Raw genomic sequence first — 17,156 nt, forward strand, 5'->3', positions numbered from 1 at the left:
TCAGGGTATAATGGTTTTGTTAAAATGTATGTAACATGCAGAAGGAGGCGTGGCAGACCCCACAAAGTATATACATATATTCTTGATCAGGACGACGAGCTGAGTCGATTTAGCCCTGTCCGTCTGTCCGTATGTTTGAACGCGTCGAATTCAGAAGATATAAGAGACTTCAACTTTTTTTTTTTAAATGTCAGTATATATCACGCGCATATAGAGTTTATCACTAAAAAACGATAACTCATTCCGATACTTTTTTATCGATAAAAAACCTTATCGAAGATCACTTAAAAAATTATATCTCCTACATCTTTCAAGCTAGAGTCTCCAAATTTAAAATGTATATTGAGATGAATTTTATACAATTTCGGTTTTTGTTAAAATTTACCCCTCACCCCTAAATCTACCCCCTCACCATCATCTTTTAGAGACTTGTGCTTCGGTATACACATACATTTAAACATTATGATCACATTCTGAAAGTTTCATTAAGATCGTACGTCTAGAAATAAAATTATTCAACAAAGAAGTTCTCATAATATTGCCAACACTGCAGCGCAACCCAAGCGCAATTGCCTCTATATGTGAGTGTGTGAGTATGCGTGTGTTTGTTTGTATGTGTATGTGTGTGCATTTGTTTGTTTGTATGCGGGTGTGTGTGCATATGTCTGTTTGTATTCGTGTGTGTGTGTGTGTGTGTGTGTGTGTGTGTGCTAATTATTATTAAAATATCAGTTGCTTGTAGGATTCAGGGGATCTCGTAGTCGAGCAGTCTCGACTAGAGCTTTCTTACTTGTTTTCATACATATTTCGTTTTTTATAATTGAAAAATTTTATAAGTTTAAATTTGTTTCTTTTTAAATAGCCCTCATATATGTATGTACGCATTTATGCATGTATATGTATGTACATAAGTCTGCACGCATATGTAGCATTCCAGCCTTTCTTATGCACGCGCTCGTTTGTATGTGTGTATGTATGTACACATAAATGCATACTCTAGCGTTAAAATGAGACTGATTTGTTTTTGCTTTGTTCTTGAATTACCATCCGCTACTCTCATAACAAGAATCTTATTTTTGGATTTCATTTTAATTACAATCGTTGACAGTGGGTGGTGGCGCTGTCAGCAAAGGCGCCGGTTCCATTTGTTTTTGTTCTTGTGACAAACATGAATTGGGTGCGAGCTCAAATCCCGCGGAAACTCTTGTCCGCCTGTCCGAAATGAATACGGACAGACGGACGGACGGACAGACGGACGGACAGCAAGACGGACATTGCACAAAACCAATATACTAATTCACTTCGTGAATGAGTATAAAGAATGTATACAGCTTATTATATAATGAAAAAATTTAAATGTGTATTATCATTCCGTTTATACCCTGTAAAATTAAGAAAAATATGAAAAAAAAATTTTTTTTTATTTTACAATAATTACCACATACTCAAAAAATTAACATCAATAATCATAATTTTCTCCATCCAATTCGATATTTGGGTCGAAATCGTTTGCATTATCCTCATCCTCATCTTCAGCTTGTAAACTTTCAGTTTCATTTGTATCATCTTGATGCGCGATTTGCGGATGCTCAATCAGAGCAGACAGATCAATCACTTCGCTTGAAAATTTTAATTTTCTGTGAAGCTTCTGTCTTTTTTTAAGACAAAGACTTGACAAAAGCGGATCAGATGAATCTAATGCCCTGTGAAAACATCAGTGATGTTTAGCCTACTGCTCTTTCTGGCATGCGACCTTCTGTCATTTTTATAAATTTTGTTTTGAGCTTCTGATGCGTTTTCTCCGAGAACACCAACAGGAACTGTGCAGCTATCCATTATTTGGTATCCATGGATCAAAACTTTGTGCACAGTTGGGGACCAAGAATAGTTCTATAGAAGTTGGTAAATTGCCTTCTATTTTCTTTCTTATCTCACTCGCATTCTCAGTGTGCATTGTTTTTCGTAGAACGAATGCCATATCATTTTCTTTGCATTTTTTTTACTGACACCGATGCAGCATGTATAAACAGTTGGGTTGTGTGTTCTTCTTGACTTGCAAGATCAGAAGCTAATTTTCTTTTCAGCCGACTGCCTGCTTCTTTATAAGTAAGTTCTTTACGGCCAGCTTTATCTTGCGAGGACTTAACTTCTTTTAAGTTGATAAATATTTTGCCCTCGACCCACCGTGAATGTGTTGCTTTGAATCTATGCAGATTACGGTTACATCTGGGCAAATATCTTTTAACAAAAGCAATAATCTGGGCAACTTGGGTAGAAATACTGGTTTCTACATTTTCATCCACATTATTATAATTTTTTTTAATCATAAACAATTTCACCGCGTCTGCTTGGCGATTGTTGCTTGCCCATACGTCTAGAAGCTCTGAGCGCTTAAACTCATACTTATAGCTATAAAAACGTTATTTTTCGAAATGGAGCAAAAAGGAGCAAAAACGGTTAATAGTCCCTTATAATAGAGGGTTCAGACAATACTTTTGCATTTAAACTTCATCACTAATTGCCTCTATTTGTAAGTTATACTCCACGAAACAAGAACAATTTATTTATTTTCTAGCTAAAATACACAACAATAATACATTGAAAAATTAAACAATTAAACAAATGTACTCAAAAATTTGAATTGACAATTTATAGTACATACCATCAGTAATGTTTTCCATTTTTAAAGTTATAAATTTTATTTTTATTTACCGCAGTACTAACTAGAAAGTTGCACAATTTTTCCCGCGCTTGTTTGTATTGCTTGTATTGTATGTATTGTATGCCAAAATTTCGGGTTTTTTTTCCTATAGTGCAATGGACTTGTAAATGAGAAGCTTTCTTCTTTTGTTTTTAGCTTCGATTTTTTCCTCTTAGTGACCATTATATTTCACCTAATCAACCATGTGTTGACTAGGCCGAGCTGCCTGGGCGCTGATGGGTCGCTGGCTAGAAATGCTGTGTCATCAGCGTAGGTGGCGGTTAGTAGTCTGACGTCCGGGACGATGGGCATATCAGCAATGTAGAGTGGCATATCAGCTGTGTAAAGCACTGGGCCCAATACACTTCCCTGGGGACTACGACTCTAACCTCTTTGATGTCGGATATTTCGTCACCCCATGTTACGTAGAAACCGACAAAAAAAGATTTAAGGAGCATGTAGTAAGGTGCGGGAAGAGCTGCCTTGAGCTTAAGGAGCAGTCCTGGTTGCCAGACTCTGACGAAAGCCTGTTTGACGTCCATTGCTCTGGTGTTCCGTGACATTCAATGAAGCCAAACTGGTGATGGAGGATCAAACCGGCCTCCTCCAGCATTGGACGAACTCTACGCAAAAGTAGTCTCACGACCGCCAATAAACTTATCGGGCGATATGAGGCGAGATTAGCTACAGGTTTTCGGATCAGGATGATTTCGGCGCTTTTCCACTGGGTGGGGTAAGGTCTTAACTGAAAGCATTTGCTGACAATGTTGAGGAGAAGCTCTCGACCAGACTGCGGTAGGGATTTAATGGCAAGTACATCGACTCCGTCATATCCTCGTTAGAGCCCCTTGTAAAAAGAGTGAGTGTATCGTGTAGATAGTTGGCAAATGCTCCTGCTCTTTTGCTGTCAGATCTGCACCACGTTCCATCTGCTCGCTTAATTGGCTCTTTCTTTGCCGTTGGCCTTTGATGTTTTTTGATGACGTTCCAAAGGTCGTGTTGGGTGTGACCTGGCTCCACTTCTTCTAGGATCTGGTTGAGGGATTGCCTTCTCAGGTAGCAGGGCTGCCAGTTTAGCAATTTAGTTGCTAGATCTTGCAACTTTTAAAAACATTTTGCAACTTTTTTTTATACCCTGAACCCATTGAAAATGGGAAATCAGGGTATAATGGCTTTGTTAAAATGTATGTAACAGGCAGAAGGAGGCGTGGCAGACCCAACAAAGTATATATATTTTTGATCAGGGCGACGAGCTGAGTCGATTTAGCCCTGTCCGTCTGTCCGTCCGTCCGTCTGTCCGTATGTTTGAATGCGTCGATTTCAGAAGATATAAAAGCTAGAAACTTCAACTTTTTGTTTAAAATGACCGTATATACAGCGCGCATATAAAGTTTATCACTAAGAAACGATAACTCATACCCGATACTTTTTTATCGATAAAAAACCTTATCGAAGATCACTTAGAAAATTATATCTCCTACATCTTTCAAGCTAGAGTCTCCAAATTTAAAATGCATATTAAGCTGCATTTTAGACAATTTCGGGTTTTGTTAAAATTTACCCCCCACCCCTAAATCCACCCCCTCACCATCTCTCAAATATTAAAAACTTGTGCTTCGGTATACATACATTTAAATATGATTACGTTCTGAAAGTTTCATTACGATCGTACGTCTAGAAATTAAATTATTCAACAAATAAGTTCTTATAATATTGCCAACATTACAGCGCAACCCAGGCGCAATCGCCTGTATATGTGAGTGTGTGTGTGTTTGTATGTGCATGTGTGTGCGTTTGTTTGTTTGTATGCGTGTGTGTGTGCATGTGTTTGTTTGTATTCGTGTGTGTGTGTGTGTGTGTGCTAATTATTATTGAAATATCAGTTGCTTGTAGGGTTCAGGGGATCTCGTAGTCGAGCAGTCTCGACTAGAGCTTTCTTACTTGTTTTTAAATGCTGTTAGCCACAAATCTACCAATTTTAAATATTTTTTTTAGCAATTTTATTATAAAAATAGCAATTTTCATACTGTGGTTCAGGGTTTTTTCATTTTGTTTATCTTTTTGTCGACTGCAAAATTCCGATTAATGGTGGTTCGGAACTTGTATTTGACCACTATCCAGAGAACACATAGACTAGACAACTAGTGGAAAGCTTTTTGCACGCTTTTTCAGGGACTTTAGCGCCCCAGACGGCTCGGCGAATTACTTTTAGGCTCGAGCTACGAAATTATACGAAAGCGCAATCATTTCGCTTCACGCGCTCGACCGAGATGATCAAATGTTGAACAATCTTTCTCTTGCTCCCTCTCTCTCGATGCTCTCTGCTCTCTCAAATGTGTATGCATATGTGTGTATGCATGTGAGCACAAGCAGCAGCTCACGAAAATTTAAATTTCTTCGCAGCAAGAACCCATGTCTTCCCTTCTGTGTGAAGAGTATACCGAACTCATCAAACCGTTTGCCAAGCTCGTACAAAAACACATTGTTTTATTTGAGGAAATTTTATTTTATTTGTGGAAAGGGTATGAAAGCGTTGGTGCTCATAGTGAAAATGCTTTCGCGATGAGCGTGCACACACACAGTCTCCGTTGCTACATGTATTATTAGCATTTGTGTGCCTGTGTGCGTAGCTCTTGCTGCCTGTAGCAATTTCAGAGCCCCGAATTTGCATATGGTAGATCTTGTGAAATACTCACACATGCATACATACATATGTTTGATTGTGTGTACGCAGGGGCCGCGATGCTCACAAATGATGGGGTGATCATTGTAGAAGCATTTGACTGCCTTTGTGCCTTTATATATGCGGGTGTGTATGTTTATGTATGTATGCATGCGACATGAGCATTGACGTGTGCCTACGACACTTAGAATTGTGCGAACGATTTTGACTTGAATTGAAGAGGCGCGCATATATTTCAGAAGCTGACTGATAAGTGACAAGTGCACTTGCACTTTTTATAAATTTTTTTACTTGCATGCACCTGTAAATGTATGTACATACATATATGCAAGGGATCGATTATCGCATCCCATTTTGCCCACTGATCAGACTAATCAGTCTAACCCACGATCATTTAAATCAGGTGCTTCAATATACCGCGAGTAACATGGCTGTCCCTATACCACACACATATACATATATACATGTGCGTGAGTTATCAGCTACTGAAATATAAGCGCGCATCTTTAATTCAAGCCAAAATCGTTCGCACAATTCTAAGTTGTCGTAGGCACACGCCAATGCTCATGTCGCATGCATAAATACATTAACATACACACACGCATATATAAAGGCACAAAGGCAGTCAAATGCTTCTACAATGATCACCCCATCATTTGTGAGCATCGCGGCCCCTGCGTACACACAATCAAACATATGCATGTATGCATGTGTGAGTAGTTCACGAGATCTACCAAATGCGAATTTTGGGCTCTGAAATTGCTGCTGCTTGTGCTCACATGCATACACACATATGCATACACATTTGAGAGAGCAGAGAGCATCGAGAGAGAGGGAGCAAGGGAAACATTGTTCAACATTTGACCATCTCGGTCGAGCGCGTGAAGCGAAATGATTGCGCTTTCATATAATTTCGTAGCTCGAGCCTAAAAGTAATTCGCCGAGCGAATTTAAAGCCGTCTGGGGCGCTAAAGTCCCAGAAAAAGCGTGCAAAAAGCTTTCCACTAGTTGTCTAGTCTATGTGTTCTCTGGTTAGTGATTTAACTCAGTGGTTCGATGACATATACAACGATTATGCTTCACCACTGACCAAACAACACATAGATTAGACATGTAGAACAACGTTTTTCCACGCCGCAACATCTGTCTAGCAAGTCCCGGCCAACTTCGTATTCGCTCGGCTTGGTATTGGATGGCTCGGGTAATGAAAGACAGCACGACGAAATCAGTGCGCTCTAAGCACGCAAACGAAATGGTCATGTATTGCGCTTTTCGTATTTTGTCTTACTCTCCCTCTCTCTCTCTCTCTCTCTGTGGGCTCTCAAATCATGAAGCTCAGCAGCGCACAAAAATTGAAATTTCTTCGCGACGATTCCAGCTCTTTTCTTTTGAGTGAAGAGTTTACCGAAATCTTAAAATCGTTTGCAACATTCATGCAAACAAAATGTTAGCGTTTCGATATACATATATTTATGGGTAGGGTATGAATGCGTTGAGCGGCATAAAGAATATGATCTCGCGACGGGCACGCACACACACACTTGTAGTCCCTTGCTACATGTATAAGCATTTGTGTCCTGCGTGCGTTACTCTGGCTGCTTGTAGAAATTTTTAAGCCCAGCATTTGCATTTGGTCGGTCTTGTACATGACGCACGCACACAAAAGCACATACACGTTGCAAGGATGTAAATGTGTGTGTGTATGCTCGTCTCGAAAATGTATTCTTTCTTTGCACAACAGCCTGTGCAAATTGTAAAGCCCAAAATTAGCCGTTGGTCTGCCACATGCATACATACATTTGTGTATGTGTATGCTTGTATGGGATGGCAAGCTAATTGTCTCCGGACTTAGTAGTTTATAAATTTTGTATGATTTGAATCGTAGGGTGACTATCAATTGGGCCATTATGACTTAATTAGAAATTTTTGACAATAATGAGTAAAGCTTGAGTATAATATGACATGTGTATTTCATATATTGCAAAGCATTTAATAAAGCATTTAATAAAGTAGTGTTTTACGATAATTTTTTAAAATTATGTATAAAATAATTTTAATTATATATAATTATTTACGGATATAAACACATTTATAAACATGATTAGCAATAATACTATATAAATGTACTTATGTATACATATATGTATGTTCATACATAGTACATCTGTGTAAAGTGGGTTTGACAGTCTGTAAGACCGACCAAATGCAAATGCTGGGCTTTAAAATTTCTACAAGCAGCCAGAGTAACGCACGCAGGTCAAATGCTCATACATGTAGCAAGGGACTACAAGTGTGTGTGTGCGTGCCCGTCGCGAGATCATATTCTTTATGCCGCTCAACGCATTCATACCCTACCCATAAATATATGTACATATATCGAAACGCTAACATTTTGTTTGCATGAATGTCGTAAACGATTTTAAGATTTCGGTATACTCTTCACCGGGACTTGCTAGACAGATGTTGCGGCGTGGAAAAACGTTGCTTTACATGTCTAGTCTATGTGTTGTTTGGTCAGTGGCTTTACATTTGAAAAGTGACGGTGATTGAAACAAGATGTAGAAAATTTATAAACATTTCCGAGATGACTGGCTGCAGAATGAATTTAAGCTATGGATTCGTAAGGATATCACCGATTCAACGCGAGCTTATTGTGCGTATTGCAAATCCTCAATTGGCGCAAAGCTTTTTGACATCCGCCAGCACGGTGCCGCCAGCACAGTTACCCAAAAAAATAAGTTGCCTTTCGTTCGATAGTCAACCAAAACAGAGGAACAGGAAGCAGCTTTATGCCTACATATTGCCAAACACACTGCGATTGCAAGAAGTGATCACTTGTCAAAGTTGTGTGTGGAGCAGTTTTCAGCTTGCAAAGCTGCTGCCAATATCAAATTAGGTCGAACAAAATGCACCTACATTATTAAAAATGTACTCGCAGTGCATTTCATGGACGACTTGCGGAGCGACATCGGAAACTCAGGTTTTAGTCTTCTGTTGGACGAGTCAAGCTTTGTGCTTAAGCAAAGATAAGAGAAGGCGTGTATACATATATATACATATGTTAATAAATATGTAATTGTAAATATTGTTAAATATTTAGGAGTCGCTATTAGCTACTTTAGTAAGACTAAGGGAGATATTGTGTCGACATTTTTAGGCCTTGAGCAAATTGATGCTGGAGATGCCATTTCTACAGCAGATGCTGTGAAAAACTTGCTTTTAAAAAAGAAATTAAATATAGCTAATTTAATTGCAATTGGAACTGATAATGCTAGCGTGATGACTGGCTCAAGAAAGAGTGCCTACAATGAATTGAAGAAGTCGCTGAGACTGCTCAAATGCGTATGTCATTCAATTCAACTAGCCGTTACAAAGTCTTGTGAAGTGTTACCTGAAAACCTGGAATTTCTTGTCCATGAGACTTACTCGTGGTTTGCAAAAAGCTCAAGTTGATAATTGAATTATAAAAAAATAGATGACTGTTTGAATGATAAGCAGGTACACCTACAAATACATATATGTATTAAAACAAAATAAACCGAATTGTGATTTTCTTTTACTAATGAATTAACAATTTACAATTTAGGTTGAATTGTATAGCTTACTGTTGTTTTGTGTGTATAACATTTAAATGTGAATTATCTAAAATTTTCCAAATTTAAAATAATTTTTTTTTTTTTTTTTAATAATTATATTAGAATCCTTTGAAAATACCGAAAGTAAGTGACACCAGATGGTTGTCCATCGAGTGTGCGGTTTCCCGAATCGTAGATCAGTGGACAGAATTAAAGCTATATTTCGAACTAGCTGCTACGTATGAAAAGTGTCTCAGAGCACAACTTCTGTACGGATTGTATAAAGATGAGAAAAATTATCTTTATTTGGTGTTTCTAGGACCAATTTTAAAATATATGCAAAACTTGAACAAGAATTTTCAAAACAGGAACGGAGACCCAACACAATTGCTTTCAGATGTTATTCTTGCTATTAACGCATTGATCATGACCACTGACCACAGCTCGAAACTGTTAAGTTGGTCGACCGCTATACTTCGTATTTGCTCGGCTCGGTCGCTGGAGGTTCGAGCAATGAAAATACTGCACGACAAAAACAGTGCGCTGTGAGCGCTCAATCGAAATGGTCCCAATTCCATATGAAGCACAGCTGTGAGCCATTTGTCCTACTCTCTCTCAGTCCCTCTCTCTCGCTCTCTATGGTCGCTGAAATCATCACTCTCAGCCGCGCACAAAAATTGAAATTTTTGTTCGCGACGATCCCAGCTCTTTCCTTTTAAGTGAAGGGTATACCGAAATTTGCAAAGCATTTGCCACGTTCATACAAAATGCTAGCTTTTTCATGATAATTTCTAAAAAGGGTATACAAGTGTTGATGCTCATAATGAAAATGTTTTCGCGATGAGCATGCACACACACAGTCTCCGTTGCTACATGTATTATGAGCATTTGTATGCCTGTGTGCGAAGCTCTTGCTGCCTGTAGAAATTTTAGAGCCCAGCATTTGAATTTGGTCGATCATGAGAAGTGCTCACATACACACATATGTATGTGTATATGTACATTTGTACGCATGCGATGCGATGGTCACAATTATGGAATATCACTTGTAGAAGCATTTGTATGCCTATGTGCCTTTACATGTGCGTTTGTGTGTGCATGTGTGTAAGCATGGGACGTGAACTTTGGCTGCCTACCTCAACTAAGAATTGTCTGAATGATTTTGGGCTCGAATTGAAGAGGCGCGCTTATACATATGTATGTATTTATGTAAGTAGCTGATTAACTAAAGTGACAAGTGCACTTGCCAATACTTTGTGGCACTGTGACTGTGACCAATACTTTGTGGCACTGTGACCGGCGAATAACTCATACTGTATGTGTATGTGTGTAGTATAGTTACTGACGGGTAACTCATTTAAGCACCTGGATTTAATTTTAATGATCGTGGGTTGGCTATTAGAAGGAATTTAAAAAAAAAGTTTAGTACCTTATTAAGCTCAGTATACAAAATGGGATGCGATTTTCGATCCCTTGTACCTGTTCATATATTTACATACATATACAGGTGCATGCCAATTAAAAAAAACTTCTAAAAAGAATTGGCATATGCACTTGTCACTTTAGTTAATCAGCTACTTACATAAATACATACATATGTATAAGCGCGCCTCTTCAATTCGAGCCCAAAATCATTCAGACAATTCTTAGTTGAGGTAGGCAGCCAAAGTTCACGTCCCATACACACATGCACACCAATGTTCACGTCCCATGCTTACACACATGCACGCACAAACGCACATGTAAAGGCACATAGGCATACAAATGCTTCTACAAGTGATATTCCATAATTGTGACCATCGCATCGCATGCGTACAAATGTACATATACACATACATATGTGATCGACCAAATGCAAATGCTGGGCTCTAAAATTTCTACAGGCAGCAAGAGCTTCGCACACAGGCATACAAATGCTCATAATACATGTAGCAACGGAGACTGTGTGTGTGCATGCTCATCGCGAAAACATTTTCATTATGAGCATCAACACTTGTATACCCTTTTTAGAAATTATCATGAAAAAGCTAGCATTTTGTATGAACGTGGCAAATGCTTTGCAAATTTCGGTATACCCTTCACTTAAAAGGAAAGAGCTGGGATCGTCGCGAACAAAAATTTCAATTTTTGTGCGCGGCTGAGAGTGATGATTTCAGCGACCATAGAGAGCGAGAGAGAGGGACTGAGAGAGAGTAGGACAAATGGCTCACAGCTGTGCTTCATATGGAATTGGGACCATTTCGATTGAGCGCTCACAGCGCACTGTTTTTGTCGTGCAGTATTTTCATTGCTCGAACCTCCAGCGACCGAGCCGAGCAAATGCGAAGTATAGCGGTCGACCAACTTAACAGTTTCGAGCTGTATAAAAATTTGTTCTACATGTCTCATCTATGTGTTGTCTGGTCAGTGTCATGACATAAATATATTAAAAGATGATTTTGAAAACGTAGCAGTGCCTAATTTGTATTTCGACTATGCTTATGAAATCAAAATTAAAGAAGCCAAATTTACCGCAGCACCCGAGTCTGAAATACGACAAAATTTCATGAGGTTTATTAAGGAGCTAATAATCCAACTCCGCGAAAGGTAATATGCTTGTTTTGATCGTAGCATCGATATTAAAATTTGTATTTCTAGATTGCCCGAAAATATTGATGTAATGAAACAGGTGAACTTATTTTCCGTTAGGAACATGTTAAGACCATCTAAAAGTATGGACATTGTGAGTGTTCTTGAATATTTTGAATGTCAAGACTTTGACAATATACTAATTCAAATCAACAAGATACATTTGGTCAAATGGAAGTATGTGGAGGATACCACCAAGTTTTGGGCGGAAGTCCTAAATTACAAAGACGCTGGCAACAACAATCCATACAGTGCCTTAGCAGAGTTTGCCATAAAAATATTTTCGTTGCCATGGTCCAACGCAGAAATTGAACGTATATTTTTATTTATTTATTTATTTATTTCTTAAAGCTAGTGACAAAAACGAGAGTCAAATTAAATTAAAAAAAAAAAGAAAAAGCCTAAACAAAGTACAGGATATAATATCAATAGTAACACCGACCCGATGGGGGTATTTTATTTGCCAGTCCGGCCAGCTATACCCACGTCTCACAGCCAAATATGGTCAGTGAAACTAATGATGCTATAAAAGGAAGTGTTAGTAGGAAAACTAAAAAAAAAAATATTAAATGTAGATTTATTAACAACATATAAAATAATAAATATTTCCTAAAATAAAAAATAAAAACAAAAATATTAAAAAAAAAAAACAAGTAAGAACGTTGCAGTCGGGCGCTACCGACTGCGGAATACTCATTCACAGTCCGTATACATGATGCTATGTTTACAAAGGGGCATTTATTCTTATTTCAAATTTAATTAGGCTTTAAAAAAATTTAGTACAAAACAATTATGCTTTTTGATTATATTTTAGCTTTTGGTAATTTTTATCGAGTAATCGATAGTTATTATATTGATCGTGCACTTTTTGAGTACAAATGTATGGTAATTTTCGTTAATAGCTTTCGGTCACACCTATTGCAGATTCTTAAGTGTTTGCTTACATTACAAAAGCGCGCTTTTTAGCATTCTAAGAATTGCGATTGATTTCTGGATTTTCTAGCTGTTATTGTAGTTTTGTCAGATGACGCTCTGTTATTAGCTTATTGTATTTTAGCTACCAGATTGCCAAGCAAAACGATAGCGTGGGTGATAGAGGCGTCGCAAGTTATGTTACAGTGGCGGAAGTTCAAAGCACCTTCAATTTTGTGTATTTTTATACCCTGAACCCATTGAAAATGGGAAATCAGGGTATAATGGTTTTGTTAAAAGTATGTAAAAGGAGGCGTGGCAGACCCAACAAAGTATATATATTCTTGATCAGGGCGACGAGCTGAGTCGATTTAGCCCTGTCCGTCTGTCTGTCCTTCCGTCCGTCTGTCCGTATGTTTGAATGCGTCGATTTCAGAAGATATAAAAGCTAGAGTCTTCAACTTTTTTTTAAAATGTCCGTAAATACAGCGCGCATATCGAGTTTATCACTAAAAAACGATAACTATTTCCGATACTTTTTTATCGATAAAAAACCTTATCGAAGATCACTTAAAAAATTATATCTCCTACATCTTTCAAGCTAGAGTCTCCAAATTTAAAATATATTGAGATGAATTTTATACAATTTCGGGTTTTGTTAAATTTACCCCTCACCCCTAAATCCACCCCCTCACCCTCATCTTTGTAAAAGTCGTATATCAAATACTAGAGACTTGTGCTTCTGTATACACATACATTTAAACATCATGATTACGTTCTAAAAGTTTCATTGCGATCGTACGTCTAGAAATTAAATTATTCAACAAATAAGTTCTCATAATATTGCCAACACTGCAGCGCAACCCAAGCGCAATAGGCTATAAATTTATATCTTCTACATTTTTAGAGCAATAGTCTCCAAATTAAATTAAAAATATATTCCAATGCATTTTATACACGGCGCTCGATCGCGAGGTCTCTGGTTCAAATCCTGCTGGGCGTATTGTAGTTTTCTTTTAATTGCTTCAAAATTTTTATATATTTGATTAAATTTCTCTTATATTTTTTCAAAAATCGAAATTGAAATTTTAACCATACTATATGTACGTTTTTATTAGTTTGGTTGTTCTTGCACATTCTTAAAGTCACATCAGCAATTAGTTTGACTTAGATTTGGTAGATGGCGCTGTAGCAGTGAATCTATTTCAGTTTTGACATTGCAAATGAGAACAGAGGAGTGGCGTCATGGTAGAGGGCACGGCGCTCGATCACGAGGTCTCGGGTTCAAACCCAGAGCGTGTCGTAATTCTATTTTTTAATTGTTTCAAAATTTTTATATATTTAATTAAATGAGTTTTCTATTTCATTTATATTTTTAAATACATCGAAATTGAAATTTGAACCATACTAAATGTGCTTTTCTATTAGTTTGGTTCAGGGTAGTATCTAGTCGAGCGCTCTCGACTAGAGTTTTCCTACTTGTTTCATACATTATTCGTTTTTTATAATTGAAAAATTTTATAAGTTTAAATTTGTTTCTTTTTAAATAGCCCTCATATATGTATGTACGCATTTATGCATGTATATGTATGTACATAAGTCTGCACGCATATGTAGCATCAAGCATTCCAGCCTATCTTATGCACGCGCTCATTTGTTGTGTGTATGTATGTACACATAAATGCATACTCTAGCGTTGAAATGAGACTGATTTGTTTTTGCTTTGTTCTTGAATTTACCATCCGCTACTCTCATAACAAGAATCTTATTTTTGGATTTCATTTTAATTACAATCGTTGACAGTGGGTGGTGGCGCTGTCAGCAAAGGCGCCGGTTCCATTTGTTTTTGTTCTTGTGACAAACATGACTTGGGTGCGAGCTCAAATCCCGCGGAAACTCTTTTTTGTAAATTTCAAATTTTGTTCTATTAGCTTCTTTTATATTTTTTAAATATTTAAATTTTATTTTTAAATTTTATAAAAATCTTTCCTTCCGTGTTATCAATGCCTATTAAGCCTATTTGTATATACATGTACATACATAGATAGCTCAAGCATATAAATGTCGCAATTTAATACTACAAATGCCGATTGCCACGCCCCTAGTGGCCGTAGACACCTCATTCTTAGACACCAGTTCTTAGAAAGAGCTAACGGTAACGTAAATGCGAAATTTGAATGCTTACGCTCAAAAAATGTAAAAATTACCGGGTATTTTTCGATATGCCACGCCCCCAAAGAGGCGTGACAATTATTTTTGGGGCATCGATAGAGGAGGTTACCAGTAGCTCAACTATCCAAATTTGAAGCTTCTAGCTCTTAAACTGTTGGAGATATATAATTTAATAATATATAAAAATAAAAAAGAAAAAAATGTAATAAATAAGAATTAGTACAGAAAAAGAAAAAGTAAGGTTTTAAAAGAAATTGCAAGAATAGTTAATAATAAAAAAAAATAAATAAATAAATAAGAAATAGTAAAAAGAAAAGAGTAAATGAAGAGCACAGAATAGAATATAGGATAGAATTGAGTAATCACTACACAACATTGGCAACGAAAATGTATACCAATGCTTATGCCTGGGCATTGTGAGTGATTTCCCTAAGATGAGCTAATAGAAAACTTTTTAATTTAGGAAGAGAGAGCTCTAAGGAAAAAACGTGATAATATTTATTAAAATTAACACTAAGAACATGAAACGCACTGTGCAAAGAATAATCCCTAGTGCACACAGGTAAATGAAGCGGACGATAGTGTCAAGTTGTTCGGGGCGGAACCGAAAAGTTTAGATGACCCAACAAAGAGGACGAATCAATATCACCACTAATCATTTTATGCAGAAAAACAATTCCTAAAATTGGTCTTCGATTGGTTAGCGATGGAAGATCAATAAGCTAGAGACTACTATGATAAGACAAATGAATTTAATTAAAAGCAAATTACGGAACGCCGTGAGCCTTAAAACATTAAATGCGATTTTGTATATAAGGTGAGTTTTTAATTTACATTTAAATACAAATTGAACGTATTAAACTTCGATCATTTTAACAGATATGGACTACAAAGACACAGAAAATGTTGCCATCATTATTCTTTACCATATGAGTACTTGACCCAAAGATGGTATTTTAAGTATTTTGTAGTTAAATGTAAATATATAATAGTATATAATTTAAAACCATGTTCCTTATTAATTTAAGAGTTTTACATTTTGATTTTTATTTTTGTATATCGGAGCTTGTTATAAATCAAAATATAAGGCTTAGCAATTCTTTTGGCAATTTATAAAAAAATTTAGCAATTTTTGGCAACTTTTTTCCCCAAATCTAGAAACTTTCGCTTGGTAGATTCTGAGTTTCTCGACGGCGCAGTCCAGGCGTTAGTTGTTGTTGAGACCACTGGATCTAGGCTGTTATGTAACCACTGTTTGTATAGCTGTATATTAGTATTACGTCTACTACTCTTGGAGTGGGTGCAGGCAGGTATATTGACCAGTAGTTTGACAGCTATGTCCAGAATGTCTGGAATCTTGTCACTATCGGTGGGCAGTAAGTAGGTTCGCCATCAGAGTGGATGTCGAGAGAGCTCTCTGTTATGCATTTGTACAGCGCTCTGCCTCTGGTATTCAAGGACCAAGGTTGGCGCACTGTACCCATACCTCTTGTTGAGCTGGCAGTTCAATGTACTTTATACCGCTTCTTATTATAACTGCCGCTCCTCCGCGGGCAGTGCCATTTGGATGGTTCATAGATATATCGTCGTAGCCGTTTAGGGCGAAATGGAATTTGTGTGTTGTCTGCTGTTGCCCACGGATTTTGCTGGCGTACGATATTCCTGGCACAATCTGCTGCGGGGGGCGGCTTGAGGTTGTGGGTGTGTGTCTAGGTTGTGGCGAGTAGAACTCTTTGGCCTTCTGATAAACCTTGCAGCCTTTTTAAGAGGCTGCATGGTTTTCATTACAGAGAGCACAGCAGGGAGGGGTGATCCTGTCCACATTTTACACACCTAGGAAGTAGTTTGCAGTAACGTTGGGAGTGCCCAAGTCCTTGGCAACGTTAGCACTGCAGCACGTCTTTGCTTTGCTGCGGGGGCTCAACTTTTACAACGCATTGGCACAGGCGGGTGATGGCGAAAGCGTCCTTATTGTTGTGAGCTGGCTCTAAGTTTACAAAGAACATTGACATGGGCATTTCATTGTTGCGACTGTGGAGTGATGGAGCCCTTTTATGACGATGCGGTAAGCTCGCTCGTCTTCCGGTTGGAAGGTTTGATAGTTGACCTCGTTGTCATTAAGATAAGCCTTAAGCTTTGGAAAACTTTCCTTATCGAAAAGATTTATCCGGACACTGCTTTCCTTGCCAGACTTATAGTCAAACTTGGTGTTGCTGATGGCCAGAGCAACGTCAGTAATCAGACCTCTTATGTCGCTAAAATCCGGGATTAGGAAAATTAGAGGCGGCTTGATCTGCTTGACCGGTGCAGTCTGGGTGGCTGAGGTGGTTGGCAGTGGGTCCGTCGTCGCTTCCATGTCGACTTCATTCGAATCATCATCGTCGCCATCATCAGAAAAGGCTGAGAAACGGTTTTCCCTGCCAAGGCTGTCAACATAGTTTAACAGCGCGGATTTGCGAAAGGGTCTTGGTTGAGGCTTTCTCAA

At 37.9% G+C, this 17,156-nt stretch overlaps 2 protein-coding genes, 1 long non-coding RNA gene and 1 pseudogene across 3 annotated transcripts in view; all 4 read left to right on the forward strand.

Moving 5' to 3' along the window:
• LOC149092491 (uncharacterized) overlaps positions 1–2,705 on the forward strand; it is a 192,042-nt gene extending 189,337 nt beyond the window's left edge. Inside the window, exon 5 of the long non-coding RNA XR_016196969.1 lies at positions 2,690–2,705. This is a non-coding gene — a long non-coding RNA (uncharacterized LOC149092491). The remainder of the gene's footprint in view (positions 1–2,689) is intronic.
• The window catches only part of LOC149092492 (uncharacterized), a 182,797-nt gene that overhangs the window by 91,677 nt on the left and 73,964 nt on the right, over positions 1–17,156 (forward strand). The gene's annotated exons all lie outside the window — the stretch shown is intronic.
• LOC149092494 (uncharacterized) lies at positions 7,984–8,837 on the forward strand (annotated as a pseudogene).
• LOC149092495 (uncharacterized) lies at positions 10,913–16,055 on the forward strand. The gene is made up of 6 exons (XM_089256646.1): positions 10,913–10,921; positions 11,367–11,545; positions 11,597–11,909; positions 15,412–15,488; positions 15,551–15,622; positions 15,935–16,055. The coding sequence occupies exons 1-6, from the start codon at positions 10,913–10,915 to the stop codon at positions 16,053–16,055; spliced, it is 771 nt and encodes a 256-aa protein (XP_089112772.1).

This window comes from Drosophila navojoa, chromosome 2 (genome assembly GCF_054131105.1).
Source record: "Drosophila navojoa isolate 15081-1374.11 chromosome 2, UAZ_NAV_1.0, whole genome shotgun sequence".
In the NCBI taxonomy this organism is placed as follows: Eukaryota; Metazoa; Arthropoda; class Insecta; order Diptera; family Drosophilidae; genus Drosophila; species Drosophila navojoa.